The 18,477-nt window shown below is 34.3% G+C and overlaps 1 protein-coding gene across 7 annotated transcripts in view; it reads left to right on the forward strand.

Annotated features, from left to right (window-relative positions):
- Window positions 1–18,477, forward strand: part of ITSN1 (intersectin 1) — a 118,226-nt gene that overhangs the window by 43,117 nt on the left and 56,632 nt on the right. For all 7 annotated transcript variants that reach the window (XM_085242220.1, XM_085242213.1, XM_085242216.1 and 4 more), the window contains 10 exons: window positions 364–457; window positions 2,428–2,528; window positions 3,204–3,267; window positions 5,414–5,551; window positions 6,486–6,601; window positions 9,110–9,372; window positions 10,162–10,311; window positions 10,481–10,621; window positions 14,673–14,760; window positions 14,936–15,075. In XM_085242220.1, the coding sequence (XP_085098346.1) occupies window positions 364–457; window positions 2,428–2,528; window positions 3,204–3,267; window positions 5,414–5,551; window positions 6,486–6,601; window positions 9,110–9,372; window positions 10,162–10,311; window positions 10,481–10,621; window positions 14,673–14,760; window positions 14,936–15,075 (1,295 nt within the window). The remainder of the gene's footprint in view (window positions 1–363; window positions 458–2,427; window positions 2,529–3,203; window positions 3,268–5,413; window positions 5,552–6,485; window positions 6,602–9,109; window positions 9,373–10,161; window positions 10,312–10,480; window positions 10,622–14,672; window positions 14,761–14,935; window positions 15,076–18,477) is intronic.

Consider the following 18,477-nt stretch of genomic DNA (forward strand, 5'->3'; position numbering starts at 1 on the left):
TACAAGCTTGCCTGTAAACTGTTGACTAGAAATTGGACCTCTGCTCCCTGTTTATAACTATGGAAGTATTGCTGTTTGTTGGTATTATTTTAAAGTAGTGGAATGTAAGTTCTATCATTAATTGTAATATAATTTGATATCGAGAGTGTATACATAAAAATACAAATGTAAGAAAATGTGAGAAAAGCACCTATGTGTTTTCACTATTCTGTTAGACACTATTTATTTCTCTTAATATTTTTAAAGTCACGCTATCAAAAGAACCATAATGCTTTTTTTGACATTAGGAATTAAAAGAATGTCATTGAAACTACACATTTTAAAAAGCTTGTGCTAAATATCTGTGATGCCTTATTTTTACAGCCACATTGCCAAAGAGTTCTTCCTTTAGTAGATCTGGTCCAGGATCGCAGCTGAACACAAAACTGCAAAAGGCACAATCGTTTGACGTGGCTAGGTAAGTTGGTGAAGAGTGAGTGGATGTGTGTCTTTTTCATCATAGTTAGAAGAACTATTTCTCTTTAACAAAACTATTCTCTGAAAAAAATACTTGTAGAAATTGATTCCCGTTGAGATACTACTTCAGGATTTTGTAGCATGCTGTGGTTTTTCAAAGAATGCTGCATGAGTACTGAACCATTAAAATGTAATAAGCTGTTACAGTATGTGTTGATACTATTTGCAAGCTCTTGAAATCTTAGTATTTAGAAAAGCATTTGATTCTGTAAACATACTTTGCATTGTTCACTACTGCACAGGGACTCCTCATTTTAGCATGGAAACATAAGTAAAATTCTTTAAAATTAGCAAGTGTAGGATTTCTGTTAAAAAAATATATTTAATATTTCTTATCTTTTAAATGAACTTCACAAAAGTATTTGTTATGTGTACTCAAAAGTTCCTCGTTAAAAATCACTTAAAAAACTTGAAATGTATTTCAAGGCCTAGAAGAAAGTATGGTTAGGCAAAATATATTTTATTGTCATCTGTAGAAATGTATCTAATAATGTGGAATCTCTTCAGTTTCTTCAGAAGAGTTAAGATGGTAGTTTTGCCAAAATATTCATTATTGGAAGAGCTAAATCCATTAAATTGGAACTACAATTTGAAGAGGTGGCTTTTTTCTAGCTACGATTTAGTTTTGATTTGGAGAATGGTGAATTTCAAGATTCTTCTTATGGTGCTTTTATTACCTACCATCAGTAAACTCCTGGCATACATGGTATTTGGCATATGTAAGACCACTCTTTTGTCCTTCAGCATTTCTTCTTCCAAAACTACCATTGGAGTATCCATGAAGGAAAGTTTTGCTTTTTAATACAGTAACATTACATCACAGATCAAGTTATATGTATACATAAAACAAAAGTAGACTTAATGTGAGTAGAAACTCCACATCTAGCAAAGCTGATGAGAGAGGAATTCACATGGATAAATGTATATATTTCTTATATGAAGTCTCAATTTTTATTTTCATTATTTAAGAAAAAAGCAGCTTCTTTTTATTTTGCTCTCGGGAAAGAGAATATTAAAACTTCTGAAGGAGTAGAAATAGAGATTAGCATTTTGGACTCTTGTCATGTGAAAATAGGATATGAGGTCAATTAGTAGCTTGTTCACGTAATCCTCAGCTCAATTTTGAAAGGTCTTACTCATTGGACTAGGGAAAAGGGATTCAGTGGGTTTGTTTCAGTTTTTTCGTTGTAATTTGGTATGCTTTCAGACATGCTTATATAATCTGCTTTTTTTTTTTTAACTAACAAAAAAAGTTTTAATGTGCCTAAAGACAAAAAAACTACACGCACTGGTTTGCAGTAGGAAGACTTGTCAGCCTTCAAGCATGGGAAATTATAGCTACAAATAACAGCACTCAGCCTACTATGCATCTGAATTATAAGTATTGCATTTGTCTGTTGAGTTTTGTAAAGAAAAAATCTGATTGCTTTAATGTGTATTTTTTTCACACTTTTTAATGTTTTTAGTAGATTTCACATTTGTTTTCCTTAATCAGCTTATGTATTATTTGGCTAAGACAAGTAGTTAAAGACAGTGTAAAATGAGATATTACTTCCACTGATTGTGGTAAAGCATTTCCTATCATATGTTTCAGTAAAATTTTTTAGCTCCTCTAAACTGTTTAGGTCACTGAATTTCTCTTCTAGTAAAGAAAAAAGTAAAGATCTTAGGCCTGTCATTTATCTTTCCTAAAAAACATCTAAGACACTGTGTCATGACAAATGTTTTCAAACAAAAAGTCAAAACTTTTGTGGTTTCAGGAGTAGAAAGGGATGTTTGTGAAATCAAGCAGTACAGGCATGAAACTTGACCTCTTTGCAGCACTTCGTTCTCTTGTATTTGTCACTTCATGCAATTAAAGTGAGTAATATAATATTTTTTCTCTCTTCCCTATCCCTTTTCTCATTCTAGTGTGCCTCCTGTGGCAGAGTGGGCAGTACCTCAGTCATCAAGACTGAAATACAGACAGTTGTTCAATAGCCACGATAAAACAATGAGTGGACACTTAACAGGTATTGAAACAGTTATTGTTGTCTCCGTTTTCAACTATAAAAGGCCAATTGTAGCAGCATGCTAAATGCTGTTCAGATAGTAAAGAAACTTTCATCTCTAAGTTATTACCATCAATATTTTTCAGCTAAAATTTTCCAGCTGCTCAATGGTCCTTGGGAGCAAGTGCTTATTATAGTTGGGATCCTTTTTTTACTTTCTTTCCTGAATTTTCTGTAAAAATAAGTTGGCACTGGGAAATAAAGATATAGTGGGCTTTGTGAAAACTTCTGCAGCCATTTGCAATGTTTGATGTATCTGCTGGTAGGGGTTCCTACCCAGTTTCAGAAGTAAGATTGACCAATGCACTCATTTAGTTTTACTAGTTCTGTGAACATCTTTTGTGGTAAAGAGGTGTTTGGATGTTGTTTTTTGGTGGTTTTTTTTTTTTTTTTGTTTTTTGTTTTTTGTTTTTTGTCTGACTGAGTGTTGTGAAAGAAGGAAGTGTTATGCATTTTTAAATACCTTCTTCTTGAGGGACCTGTGAATAGTAGTATGTGTAAGCCTCTTCATGCTGGTAACATCACTTTGGTGTTACCTGTTCAGATCTAACTTCTGCTTGTGCATTAACTGCTTGGTAATACAAGAAAAGGATAAAATTGCTTATTTGTTTATTAACCCTTGTTTTAATTTGTTAGGTCCGCAAGCAAGAACTATTCTTATGCAGTCAAGTTTACCCCAGGCTCAGCTGGCCACGATATGGTAAAGATAAATCTAACAATTTCTGCCAAACTGGAAATTGTACTTAAACCTCTGTCCTCTCCTGTATTGTTTTCCCCCATTTTCAAACTCTCTCTATCATTACATTCTTCTCTTTTTAGTATGTAATTTTATAAAACAAAACCTGCACTGCTTTGCCTACCTAACCAAAAAAGAGTGTATTTTGCACTATTCACACAGGTGCTTTATATGTTGGGTTTCAGTTACTCCAGGTAGAACAAATTAGATTCCTATCTTATACATCCTCAGCCATATGTGGTAAAGCACCAGTGAAAGTTACAGGTTTGCACAGGTAGTACAAAAGAAAGCTTAATGTAGAACCATACATTTTTGGAGGCTTCTCTGCTTTTTATGTGAGTTTCTAGGGCCTTATTTCCAAAGATTTGGGATTATGTACTTACCATTGTGGATTTTAGGAGGGTTTGTTTTGGCTATTTTCCTTTCAAGTTCTCATTTGCCAAATTTATTGTGGTTTTACTGTCACATGGATTAGTCTCTTTTTGCCTTCACACTTTGGAAGTCTGCTGTATGTAATGTGTAACTTTCTACTTTATTACTTAGTAGTACTTGATTTATGGTTATCTGTGGTGATTTCTCAAATAACTTTCATACTGATTCTGTATTTTTAACTTCCAGTTTTCTCTACAACTTGTTTCTAGTTAATCTCTTTAATTTGTCAGTCTTTCCTCAAAAAACAATCAACAAAATAATCCATCTGACTTCTGTTGTGTGAGGATGTCAGCTCTGTTGTAACTGTAATGTAATGTCACAGTACTGTAACTTTCTTTTCTAAGCACTGGTGTTTTCGTTATATCTTTAAAAAGCACCCTCTTCTTCTCTGTTTCCTAACAAAGCTACTATGAGGAAAAAAATAGCAACCCAGTCATCCCAGTTAGCCAGAAAGTTCTGTGCTTGTTGCCAGTGCTTGAGTTGGTTGCATGGGCAGGGGAATCCAGGCGTTCTAGACATATCATAGCAGTGATTTTTGACATTCAAAATTGCCTGCTCTATTGAGATAAGGAATAGAATTTACAGCTTTTTCTGGCCTGTGTATTGCTGTCTTTCCTGAATTTATTCTGTCACTGAAACCACTGTTACTGCTCCCTGGGGCAAGAGTTTTCAATCTGTATTGGGGTTGGCTTCAATTTGTTTTGGGAGTTGATTTGCTGTCTCATAGGCACACAAGGTAAAGTACTGATGTGCAGAATGGCAGCTGTTCTGAAGCTGCTGTTTCAGTTTTGGGGGGACAAGGATGTGGACTCAAACTGTTAGTGCGTCGAATTTATATCCTTACATGCTAAATTTTCATTCTGTTATCTCGTTCCTGTGCCCCAGCCTGATTACCACAAGCATAGATTAAATGAGGCTATGATAACTTCCCAGATTTGAATTCCATAACCAAAGTCCTGTACCTTAAGACATGAAAAAATCAATTGCTCACCTTAGATTTTTCACAGCATCATGGGGGATTTTCCTGTTCTGGTTAGAGTCACAGGCATGATGGAGAAAAAAGAAGCTGATGTATAGACTGTTAAATTTTGTCCAAGATCTCCTTCATATGAAGGTGGTGTTGGAGATTTCATGAATCTGTTGAAGCACTGGATTTAGGCCATCCATTTTTTCTTGCGTGTGCATAATGATAAAATGTTTTTGTGCTTTTCAAAGTTACAGTGTTAATGGTTTTGATTTTAATGCAGATATGCTCTCAGGAACACAAGGTGAGAGTCTTCATGAAAGATGTAAAACAGACCAAAAACAAGCCAAAAATTCTACCAAAAGTCTGAACCATTCATTTTTTGAATTATATTGCTCAGTGGATATTCACAAAGTGTCCAAGAATACCACATTGATTAACATTACCTACATAGCTTATAGTAACTGGCAGCATTCAAACAAACAAAGTGGAAGCCACGACTGTATGGATAGTTCCAAGGAACATACAAGAGAAATGTGGAAAATTGTGATGCATTTGAATTTTACCTTTCATTCGTTTTAAAAAAACAAATAGGGTGAAAAAATAATGGAAAAAAAATAAATTAATTTGGAACTGAATATTCAAAGTTGTACTTTTTAACAGTGATTTTTTATCTTTAATAATTTACTTACTTTGTATCTTTCCTTTGAAAAGGAATCTTTCAGATATTGATCAAGATGGAAAGCTTACAGCTGAAGAGTTTATTCTGGCTATGCACTTAATTGATGTAGCTATGTCTGGTCAGCCATTGCCACCTGTACTGCCTCCGGAGTATATTCCACCTTCATTTAGGTAACTAGTTATAATTCTGGAATCTTGCTCACAAATTTTTGTTTCATGTGGGAACGCTGTCCTGTGAGTGTGAAAAGCAAGATACTGGAAAATAGCCCTTCTTGGTTTTATGCTGCATAGATGGCAGAGAGTGCCTTCTCATTGGGAAATGCTTGTCTACCATTTTTTTTTTAATTTTGTGTTTATTAGAAGTGCTGAATGCTTGAAAAAAGCCTTGTCACAAAAATATCCTTGTGAGAGTACAGTTTTTGTCAGTGTTCTGCTGACTCAGCCTGGCAACATGGACTTAAAGGTTTTTAGTTAAAGCTTATACTTCTGTATGTGTTAGGATGTTTTAGAAGTTAAAATGTGCCCTAAATTTTCACTGTAGCAAATTCTTTTTTTATTATTATTATTTAAAAAGTTTTATTTGTGAATAGTAATGCTGAGTCAGTACTTCTCTTTCTCTATTTCACTTCTTTTTGGTGGAGAAATGGGTGGGAAGACAAGTTACAGAAATGAAAGGAGATGTTTACATGCAGTCACAGCTTCATGCTCTTAAAGTATAATCTTGAAGATGATAATATTTTGTTTCTTCTGCTTGGTGTCTTGTTTTCAGTTTGACTATATTAAGCCTTCTGTCTTTGCAACTTTCATTATAGTTAAATTCACTATTTCCCCAGCTTCAGACTGGTCATAATTAAAAGATTGTAGTGAGAGTTAAATGCATCTGTAGACTACTTGATGCTTAGGTCACCACTGTGTGCTATTGGTGCTCTGGAGAGTACTATTCTCTTAATGACAACCAGAGAGTAAAATACTTCAGACAACGAGAATTAAATATCACTAACCATTACATCATTGCATTTAATTTATGATTCTGTCATTAAATTATCAATAAATTTGACAGGCATAGGTTCTTTTAAGCAACTTGGAATTATCCTTTTATTGACAGAAGAGTACGCTCTGGTAGTGGCGTATCTGCTGTAAGCTCAGTATCTGTAGACCAAAGGTTACAAGAAGAACCAGCATTAGAAGAAGAACAGCAGCAACTGGAAAAGAAATTACCAGGTGGGCAAGCGTAAATAGAGATGTGTTGTGTGCTGTTATCAGAGAGACCATCAGATTATAAGCTCTGAAGTTATAATCATGTTTTAAGAAATATTTTCTTTTCATATCAGTTTGTCAGAGGCATAACCAACACAATATTTCTTGGCCAAGCTGATTCCTGAATCATTTGTTCCTAACAGTGGAGATAGGAACAGCTTTCAGGCTGTTTACCTTAGGTACTTTCAATAGGGGAAGCACTTTGCAGCCTGTTTATAGGACTGCAATGAAGACTTTACTACCTCAGTTTTCTGTCTTATAGGCAGTATAATTTGTCGTATATAGAGAGAGGCTTGTTTCAGTGCTGTGTAGCAAAATGCTTCCTTTATATAAGCTTTAGCAGCTCTGTTTTAAAAATAAGAGAGAGAAGCATAAAGCCTCAGAGATGCTAAATGGCAAGAAACTTTTTTTTACACTTCTGGTCATCCCCTCTTGTTCTTTTTACACTTTTTGTTCTATTCAATTCTAAGATGACCAGAATCTCAAACAAAAAAAACGTTGAAGATGTAGCAACGTGGTGGATTTATACAGTGCCAAGATAATGCTTTTCTGTTTTGTTCTAAACACAGCTCTTTATTAGACTTGAGAGGCAGCTCTTCCCTGTATTGATTCTTCCATGTGGTTATCTTTTTTAGTCATGCATACATAGCCTCTGCTACTTTGCCCTGCTTGAGATTAAACTGACTGGTCATTATACTGTCTTTTCTTGAAGACTGGTGTTACGTTTTTCATCATCTAGTCTTACTGCACTGATGTTGTTTAAAGGATGGCTTGCGGAGCACATCTACTATCACTCAGTCACAGAGTGGTTGAGGTTGGAAGGGACCTCTGTAGATCATCTGATCCAAGTCCCTGTTCAAGCAAGGCCACCTTTAATAGTTCCTGAATTTTATTTAGTCTTTGAACTATGGATTAACATTCTCTGGGCTTTGCAACCTGTTAATATTTTAGAGTTTATTTTTGTTCTATAGCCATTTATTTCCAGTTCAAGAACTATGTTGAGTGCATGAATCTTTCACTATATTTGATGTATAGATTTCTGCTACAAGGATCACTCATGCAGTGAATGACTTCTTGCTTCTTAATTGGTTTTACTAAATCTAACTGGTTGGGGTTATTTTTTTTATTGAGACTTTTGAAAGAGTTTCTATTACTAGTTCTATGAACTTTTAGAAGCCATCCCTTCAGCACTGTAACATAAACCAATAGCTATTCATTTCATTTTATTTGTTCTTCTGTTTTGATACTTTGTTTTGTTATGTCTTGATTTTGTTGAGTAACCATACTAGTTTGTAGACTGTAAGAGGGCTTGGTGTTTCATCCTATTGGTATATGTTTTCTTTGAGCTTTTAAGATAATTTCTTAAACAGTACCTATGCTGATGGCAAGCTTTTTGCCCTTCTACCCATTTCTTTTAAATGATTTCTTTGACATAGTTTTTTTTTCTTCCCCTTTTTCCTTCATTTTCTAAAGCAATGTTGTTTATAATCACATTCTATATCTTATCAGTCTGTATCTTAGTATCCCTTGAATCTAGTAGCTAATTTGAAATAAATAAATTTTCTCAGAGTCAAAACATTGAAGTGATTGAATTTCTTCTTCTGTGAAAATTGGTGATAGGTAATAGGGAAGAGGCTCGAACTTAAGAAAAGACAAGAATTCAACTAGTTGAGCAGATGTTGGGCCTACATGTCAAGCAGTTGGCACGTTCACGCTTCGGAGTGAACATGAATTATCTCTTGATTCAGCTTGCGCATCAATAGTTGAGCATGAGGGAAGAGAAATACAGAGTACAAAGTATGGGAATGAGACATAGAGGGTATAAAAAGAAACAGAAGGTGATGTGGAGGGAATAATATGGAGGAACCATGAAAGGGGGGGTCTAGGGCATGTAATAGGGGAAGGGTAACCCCTGATATTGCAGAAGAATGTCAGGGAACCTGTGCTGGAACTGATGGCATTATTTTAGGACAGTAACTGATGAGGATGTGTTTGAGCAGGGTTGTAGTCTTCATGAGTATTTCTGCTCAACAAATTAATTAAGCAAGCTATTTCTTTTCCTGACAGTAATGAGTTATCTTATGAGAATATCAAGTTTAAATACATTCTGATCATTTGCATAATAGCTTTTAAATAACATCTTTGTCTGAATTCTTTGCCTTTCTTTAGTAAAAGAAGGGCTGGTTCTTGTGCTATTACTATTGTCAGTGTATAGAGGAACTTCAGATCATGTGTCTGAAAAATGAGGACTAATATTCTCTCTACCTCAGGTTGTGGGTTTAAAGGGAACTACGATATAAAAGGTAATGATAAAACCTAGGATTGCCTATAGAGCTGTACTATCAGTAGTTGAATGCTGTTTCTACTATTGTTGGAAGATTATTTCACTTTGATTCAGCGTACGCTGAATTTTTTTTCAAGACAAAAAAAAATGTTTAATTCTCCTTTACTCCGTTTTTCCACAAATTAAAGTTACATTTGAAGATAAAAAACGTGAGAACTTTGAACGTGGCAATCTAGAACTTGAAAAACGGAGGCAGGCTCTCCTGGAACAGCAACGCAAAGAACAAGAGCGTCTAGCACAGCTGGAGCGGGCAGAGCAAGAAAGGAAGGAACGTGAGCGACAAGAGCAAGAACGGAAAAGACAACTGGAGCTAGAGAAACAGTTGGAAAAACAACGGGAATTGGAACGGCAGAGAGAAGAGGAAAGGAGGAAAGAAATAGAAAGGAGAGAGGTAACTGGATAAAAGGAAGGTGGCTATGTCACTGAGATCCGTGTTTGTTTAGAACAGAATAGAATGTGTACACTAAATATTTTACCATCTTTATTTTTAATAAGCAAATATTTAAACAATTAACTTATATTTTGGGGTTTTTGAAGGGAAGGAAAGAGTTTGACAATTTCTTTCTTAATTTTTCACATGAAATGTATGAATGAGATCTTCAGATCTAAGACAGTGTGCGCCTAGTTTCTGATTTCTTTAAAAATAATGCTAGTCCTTCTCTTTAATGTAAAGAGATGTTTGAATTAATGATGAAAGATTTCTTGGCATTGGTGACATTCATGATTTTCCTGTGATGAGACAATTTGTTAAAGAAAACACATACTGGTTAACTTAACAAAAGCTGTTACATTCTCACATTGCCAATCAGTGCAGTGCAGTAGCATTTGACTATTCTTTGCCAAGATGGAGATTGCCTTATGTTAGGGATAGATTTGATGCTATTTTGAAGAGCTTTTGAAATCTTAATGTGAAACAACTTATTAAATCAGAAAACTAGGTCTTGAATGATATTCTGTTAATTCACGTATCTTCTATATAAGTGAAGCACCAGTAGTTTCAAGCGAGCGTTTAAACAATTGAGCAATTTATATGCTTAAATAGAGGTACATAGTTATTCCATAACTTAGCAGCATGTTTATATTAATGTTTTAATCACTCATTAGAATATGAATATCAGTGATTAGAATATTTTCTCAAAATAGATTTTTCGTATCTTTTTGCTTTGATTAAATGCTGAAGGCTGCAAAACGGGAACTTGAGAGGCAGAGGCAACTTGAATGGGAACGTAATCGTCGGCAAGAACTGCTAAATCAAAGAAACAGAGAACAAGAGGACATAGTTGTTCTGAAGGCAAAGAAGAAGACTTTAGAATTTGAGCTGGAAGCTCTAGTAAGTGGTGTTGCAAAATAAACGCACAAACACGGTAATGTCTGTGACATAGTCCTATTTGTTTTCTATAATTTCAACATTAAGTGTGGAATAGAAGTATTTTTTAGATCCTGATTTCCATGAGAAGCATTCTGGTAAAACAAAGAGGTCTTTTTCTTTTTATCTAAAGAATGATAAAAAAAATCAGTTGGAAGGAAAGCTTCAGGATATCAGATGTCGTCTGTCTACCCAAAGACAAGAAATTGAAAGTACAAATAAATCTAGAGAACTGAGAATTGCAGAAATCACTCATTTGCAACAGCAGCTACAGGTAAGGAAATTTTTCTAATTTTGTTCTTAGTCTTGCACTTTGCCCTCATTAACTACATCAACAAAACAAAACTTGGCACAAAATATGATGTATTGTTTCTTGTATATGAGCAATTATTACAGATGGTTATTTTTAAAGTTTCTGTATTGTTCTTCAGACATTTAGGAATTGCTTCCAACACTTGAAGGTATAGCTGTGATTACTGCCTTGTCCTCATGGAATTCTTTTGTATGGAGTAGTAAATAAATGGGTTTGGGGATGAGACGAATCGAATCTTGTGATGTATTCTTATTGTAGTGACTTCTGCTTCTGTGCCAAAAGGAATGACCTCAGTAAAGTGACTTGATTATGCTTTTGTTATTATAAAATAAAGAAGAATGTATCAAAACTTCATTTGCCAGTTAAGCCAGTCATTTCTTGGTCAAGTCCTTGCATTCTTCTTTCCTGCTTTTCTATTTAAAATTCTGTCAGATATGAAGATGGGACTTTCTGGTTTTTTGTTTTGTTTTGTTTTGAGCATGAGTATTTTTCGGAATTTCGTCTTACTTTTTAAAACACCTCTCATTTCTATTTAGGTTTTGTGTGCATCATTACACCTGCCAATAGAAAGATGTCTTTCTTTTGGCAGCAGCTTGTTATAAAGTGTTGTTGAGGGATCGTGTTCTTACAGTATTTGTGTCCACTTGATACAAACAAGAAATGCTACAACAAGAAGCTTGTGACATTTAAGAGCTACCATAGTTAGCTTGAAATCACCCACCTCCCTTTAATGAAATATTCCTGTATTGTAAGCGAAAATGAAGTCAAACAGCGTTTGATGAAGTGTAGGAAATTATATCACTTTTAGCAGTACTGGCTCAGAGAAGCAAAAAGCTGGCTATGCTTGATGAAATTCATGAAAAAGCACCCACTTACCTGGACATGTTAAAGACTTAAGATCTTATGTGCACAGCCAATTTCACATTGCTTTTTTTTTTTTTTTTTTGAGCATTTTGAAACCACTCTGAAATTTACCACTTGTTTTAGAATCACTACTATCTTTGTAGTGATTTTTAGCTTTCTCTCATTGCTGTTAGATGATTTGTACTCAGTAAGGTGTAGGGCACTTCTAACTATGCACTTTTTAAATTGCTTCATTCACAATGATTGTGACAGCACTTCTGTAAGGAAAATTACATTTGATTCTCTTGGTGGTTGTTTTGTTGGATTTTTGGGTTTGAGTTTGAGGGCTTTTTTCTTTGTTTGTTTGTTTGTTTTATGTTGATAACAATAGCTATGGCTTTGTGGAACTCTCTTTTCTTAGCAGTTCATTGTTCTCTACCACTAGTATTTCAGTTAGTTTTGCTTGAGGGGTTAATCACAATTTTGTTTTCAGAAAGAAATGCTACTAGTTAGTAGAAAAGGTCAATTCTATCTGGGGAGAATGGAAAAATTTTTCTTGAAATAGATGAGTTTCTCCAATATCCTTTACATTTTAGTGTCTAATTTGTAGAGGAAAGAGAAGTTAATATTGTGAATTCTTTTTGTAGAATATTACATCTTTACTTGGAAGAATTATAATTTAATACATGTGACACTTGGCATGAAAAGTGAGATAATTAAAAGAAGTAATTATTCTTTAACCTATTAATTAGTTTGAAGATGGAGTTTGATTAAAATTTTTGGAAGAAATTGTCTAACAGTTAATACTGCACGATGAAAATCTGTACTAGTTATGTGAATCTCTCGTATCTGGTAGAGTTATATTTCCAGGGGTGTTTAAACCACATGTGTATTGTCTGCAGGGCTTCCACTAGTTTTTTGCAGAGGCTTTTTTTGCCTCCTTGATGAACAGTTAGTTTCCCAAGTAATATGACTTTTCTTTGAAGCACTGGGAGCAGAATATGTGACAGAGATTTACAGTGTATTAGTGGTATCTCAATTTCTCATTTACCCTCTTGCTCAGAGCATAGAGTCAGAAAAGAAAATTTTCCCTCATTGGACGTAAGAGAACTTGTTTTTGATAGTTTTTTTTTTCTTCTGCTACTATATAGAAAATTATTGTTGCATGAAACTACAGTGTTAGTGATGCCATTAATTTCTTCCATCTGTTTCCTCAGTAGAACTAATGGATACAGAAGACATTCTTGGACTAGATAACTGTTGCATAGTTGTCCGTGACAGCAGGAAACAACTTGATCCTCGTGGTCCCTTGACATTCTCTTTTCTTAAATCCACTCAGAATTATTCTGGGTATTCAAATTAATGTCCCATTAAAAGCAAATACATTGAGTTTACATTCTACTCTGAAATACTGTCCTGTATTACTTTCTGCACTTGTAGAATGTAATTTCTCTGTAAATCCTGGATCAATTTGAGATTTGTTCTGCTATTTTTATTAACTAAATCATTCCTTGATTGGAGTGATAGAATTGTGATATCTATGTGTCTAGAGGGCCAGTTTCCTTTCCTTTCTTCTATTGAAGTTAATCCCTCAGTACGTATAATTAATTAGAGGCCATCTTTCTTCGGTAATACTATTTGAAAACTATTTCCAGTTTAGCTGTGTGCAAGACCATATTTCTTTTAAAATTTTTCATCTCAAACTGTGACATGGAGCTTGCAGGTATTTCAGTGGGAAGGGAGTTTGGTGGAAGGGTGAAGCAGAAATGCAGAGGACAGTATTTTGCATGTAGTTTTAAAACATATCAGTGGTGATTTATTGGGAACAAGGCAGACCTCCTCAGGCAGATGAGTTGGAAAATGCTGCATTATATATTGCTGTTCCTTTTTTGTTTCTAAATAAAGAAAACAGGCTCATGGTAGAACTATCTGGCCTTCATTATATCCTTGAAAAGCTGAAAAGTGCTATAGACAATACAGCTAAACAGTGAGACGTGTGACTCCTAATAGTCAAATGCACAGCTTATCTTAAATTTTAGACCTTATGAATTTATGGAGACCTTGACTGGTGTGCTGAGTGTGTCTTCTGGAACATAAGGAGATTACAGTTGTCTGTGGCTGTTGCATAATCATAAGATCTGAGCCAAACACTGGCGTCTTCAAGACTGCCTTGAGTAAGGTGGGGCAACTATGAAGTTGTGCCACTGCATTCAAGCTTGTGTTCTTGTGGTGAGAAGTAGAAACTTTTCATGAGTTGTTATGCAGCATTTGTTGCTAGAGTTGTATTATTTCATTCACAGTCCTTTGTGACAAATTGGAATTGTCAGATGTTCTTCAAATGCCTGCTATTCAAGGTAGCTGCTGAAATGAACTACGTAGTTTGCATGAGAGATGAGACATTGACAATTGAACAGCTTTGTACAATAAGCTGTTTTACATCATGCTTCTATAATTTGCTGTGATAACTTGAAGCTGGAGGTCAAGGCTTGATCCTCCAAAAAGAGCAAGGACTATATATAATCCACATAAGGATGAATTTCTCAGTCTCCTATAATTTTGGTAAAAAATTCTATGAATGTATGTTGAAATTTAGAGGCCTTAATCCTCTTTCACAAGTACTAAACATATAGCTTTAGAGATCTCTGTTCTCATCTAACAGTTTGTGTTGCGTAGCTTTGTCCATAATATAAGGTGAGAGCTTTTATTTTCTTTTTTTTGTATAAATTGATAATATTTGTCCTACTTATTATTGTAGTTAATGTTTTTTTTACTAAAATGAGAAGTAAACAGTTAAGAAGTGTTTTTTAAACATATTTAGATACAAGAAAAGATGCCTATATCTCCTTTTGTCCTCAGTTTCAATTACTTCTAATCCAACTTACGTATTCAATGAGAAATCAGTCCTTAGGTAATAAACTTAAATTTGATATTCCTACTCTTTTTGTATTAAAAAAAACAAGGACAAATAGGCAGAGAACCATTTCTGAGTGGAGGTACCATACAGATAGTGTTTCTGTAATAGCAATAATACATGATTTACTGTATGGAAAAGTAAAAAGTGATTTCAGAAGAAATTAAAATGAAAGCTGTCATGACCATAGTTGTTATCCATCACTTACCACTCTGCATTTTTCTCATCTTGTATTCTCTTCTCTTGTCTTCTTTTCAGGAATCTCAGCAGATGCTTGGAAAGTTGATTCCAGAAAAGCAATTGCTCAATGACCAACTAAAGCAGGTTCAACAGAACAGTTTGCATAGTAAGTATATTTTTTTGTAAGTCTAAATCTGTTTTTAAAAGCCATGACATTGTATTCCACAGCATACTCTGTAAGATTTTCTGTGTTGCGAGATACGATTTGAAAAATGTTGTGTGCTGTGCCATGAAATTCTCCACGTAAGAAAATATTTATTTCACAATATATTTAAAAACAGGAGATTCTCTTCTTACTATCAAAAGAGCCTTAGAAGCCAAGGAACTAGCCCGTCAACAGCTTCGAGACCAGCTAGATGAAGTAGAAAAGGAAACCAGATCTAAACTTCAGGAAATTGATATTTTCAATAATCAGCTGAAGGTAATCTGAAACTTTTAATCACTCTCTTCTAAATGTTCAGTCAATAAATTTATTAATTTATCATGGAGAAGTATATTGAACTAAAATGATCGATTTAGAATGTCCGTGTTAGCAACATTATGAAATCTAACATTTTTGTTTTTGAAGAAAATACTACTTAATATTCAAAGTAAGAATTTGTATAAACTTAATCTGCACAATATACCTAAGAATAAAGTTGAAGTCTGATTCCAGAGCTGCAACTACAAGTATTAAATCACTACTTTCTACCCCTATGCATTGGAAGAACTGCATGACTACAGTAGGTCGTCAGATCTGCTGGAATCAGTGCTTCAATTTGAAATCTTTGTTGAAGTTGCTTGTTTTCTAACTAACACACAGAGTTACTTATCTGCTGTTTGTCAGAGCTTACTTGTTCATGAATGTAGTTGTCTGTTGTTTGTGGTTTCATACTTTATTGATTAGTCTTTTGCTGAAACTATGTGATTTTATTTATTTCTGCACAAGAAAACTACAGAAGTTGCAAAAGTCAGTAGAGGAAGAGTTATTCAGAGAGAAGTTATAAATCAGTCTCTAGTTAAAACCACTTACTATTAAATAAAAACTATTTTACTATTTACTATTTTACTATTTTATTATTTACTATTAAATTAAATAAAAATACTATTTGTTGTTTTTTCCCCTAGCAAAATATTCCAATGCATAAGTACTTTATTTGCTATTTTATCTGTTGGCTTCCCCTGAAAGCTGACAAGAAAAATCTCAATTTCCTGCAAGACAAAATCAAGTTGTGCTACTGGCATTTAGAAGGAAAAGCACAATGATGAATATTTCTGTAGTTCTTTTGAAATTAGATCAATTATGACTATAGCATACACTTTAAGAAGGAAGGTGTGTTGGAATTTATGCAACAAATAGCTTTTTTAAATTTTAAAATTACTCACTGTAGAAAAAATAGAAAGCTGTAGATGATAACACTACCTGTTTCAAGGCAGGGAGGTAGGAAGTGTAGAATCTCCGTGAAGACATGACATACATAAAACTGAACTAAATATTCAGTTCACTTTAAAAGAAAACAGAATAGTTTACCTTACTGGCATTTTCTTTGTATATTCTTTGGACACATTTTATCATATTATGCTTGCTAGGTGATTTTTTCTTTTTTTTAAATTGATACATTTTGAACCAAATAGAAGATAAATGTGACCAAAGGATACTCATTCTAAAATTAGCATCAGCACTTGGTTTTATAACAGGTGACCTGAAGAGCGAATAAATGGGTAGAAGGGGAGTGTATGTGAATAATCTTAGTTCCATGGCACTAAAAAACTCCAAGTGTCTACATTTAATTTGGTAAATACGAAGGGACTCAATAACTAACAAGCTAAGAATTAGAAAATAAAAATTAACATTAAATGAAGACATTGATTTATCAGAATGTTTGCCATCTATCTTGGCACACTGTGTAATTGTAAGCTATTTCACAGCTTACTGGGAGAATTTACTTCTGTGTTCAAATCTTAATATTTAACATCATAACTTTAAATGCTGAAAATTAATTATGTGGACAGATTTTGGGAAAACCTCAGCAGCCTTTCTTTTACTGAGGACATTGTGTTCTTGATTTCATTATGCATAGACACAGTGCTTAATAGGACGACCACTTTGCAATGCTGAATATTAGTACATTTGCCTTGCTGCAGCTTCCTATTGTTGCTTGGGGATGAATTTAAGAAGTGAAAATGTGGGAGTGGGGCAGTTCTACTAATGAAACTGAAAAGTGGGAACTTAGTTCAGAGAGAATTGTGTCTTCTCCCTTTTGTAGTTCTGTTGAATGTGTAAGATGTATTTTTGGAGACCTGAATATCTTTATTACTAGATTTAAACATCTGCATGCAAACACATGCCATTTCCTGGGCTCAGCACAGGATGGTGATCATAGAATCATAGAATGGCTTGAGTTGGAAGGGACCCCAAGGATCATCAAGCTCCAGCCCCCCCTGCCATAGGCAGGGCCACCAACCTCTAGATCGGGTACTAGATTAGGCTGCCCAGGGCCCCATCCAACCTGGTCTTGAACACTTCCAGGGATGGAGCATCCACAGCCTCTCTGGGCAGCCTGTGCCAGCATCTCACCACTCTGTAAAGAGCTTCCCCCAGACATCCAATCAAAACCTTTCCTCGTTGAATCCCATTGACAGAGAAACTGCTTAGAAGACCCTGTGTATGCAGCACTATTTTAAGGGCCATTTACTCTTGTTGTGGGAGCTCTCAGAACATTTTGCATGTGAGTCTGTACACAAAGCTAGTGAAAAGAGTTCCTGAAACTCTTAGTTTGGTTACAGTTTATGTGAAGTGGAAGTTCTGCTCTTTAATCAAACCAGATCATAGCTATGTCTTAAGTAAAAATACTGCACATTAGTCTAGGAACCTGAATAATTATCTGATATTTTTAAGATAAACAATCAAAAACCTATGACGACCTTAAGATGCTGCCATTGGAAAGATGACCTTTTTTTTTTTTTTTTTTTTTCAATTTGGTAATAATTTCCACAACTAAGAGTGGAATGGCTTGCTTATTTGCTTAGTGATTATTTGCTTGTGTGTAAACATTACATATTCATTTGGTGCTAAAACATCATACAATTTAGATAATTATCAGTCAGCTGTATAGTGTTTATGTTAAAACGTAAAACATTTTCAAATAATGTATCAAAATTCAACCATATGAGCGCTAAATAAAGGCTTATGTAACTTATACACCAAAGAGAACTATGTAAAAATAGAATGTAAGTATTGAAAATGCATTTTTATTAAATAAATAAATTTAAAACACTATTTTTAACCAAGGATCTTCCTAAATTATCTTCTATGTTTAAAAGTAATCATTTTTTTCTATGATGATCTACTCTTCTGTTGTGCTCCAATATACTGAGAGATGCACATTTGATAGATAGCTGTTGGAACATCATCACTCTAATTGACACTGGCTTGTGAATCTGTTTTCTATCAAATGATGGAGAGTTACTGGTGCTTAACTATGTATTACAACTAAATTCTGGGCTAGAAGCAGAATGATATGATACATTTTGTGAATTCTCTGAAAAGAGAAGCATACATGGGATACTCTTCAAATATATACTACCTTGAAGTGTTTTGCACTTACCTAGTAGGAGAGAGAGTACTTAGTCAAAATGCTTAAGTTAATAAAATCCAGAGCCAGGATTGGAAATATGTAAGCTACTGCTCTCTGAGTACAAACTATAGGCCAAAACTAACTTACTAGTTCTGATTAAATGCTTAAGAGACAGTAAAGTTGACAACAACATAAAATCATTAACTTTTATCATCATTATTGAGATCTATTCCTCATGTTTTGTTTATTAATAACTGTTGTATTAT

This window comes from Meleagris gallopavo, chromosome 1 (assembly GCF_905368555.1).
Source record: "Meleagris gallopavo chromosome 1, MGAL_WU_HG_1.1, whole genome shotgun sequence".
Classification (NCBI taxonomy): domain Eukaryota; kingdom Metazoa; phylum Chordata; class Aves; order Galliformes; family Phasianidae; genus Meleagris; species Meleagris gallopavo.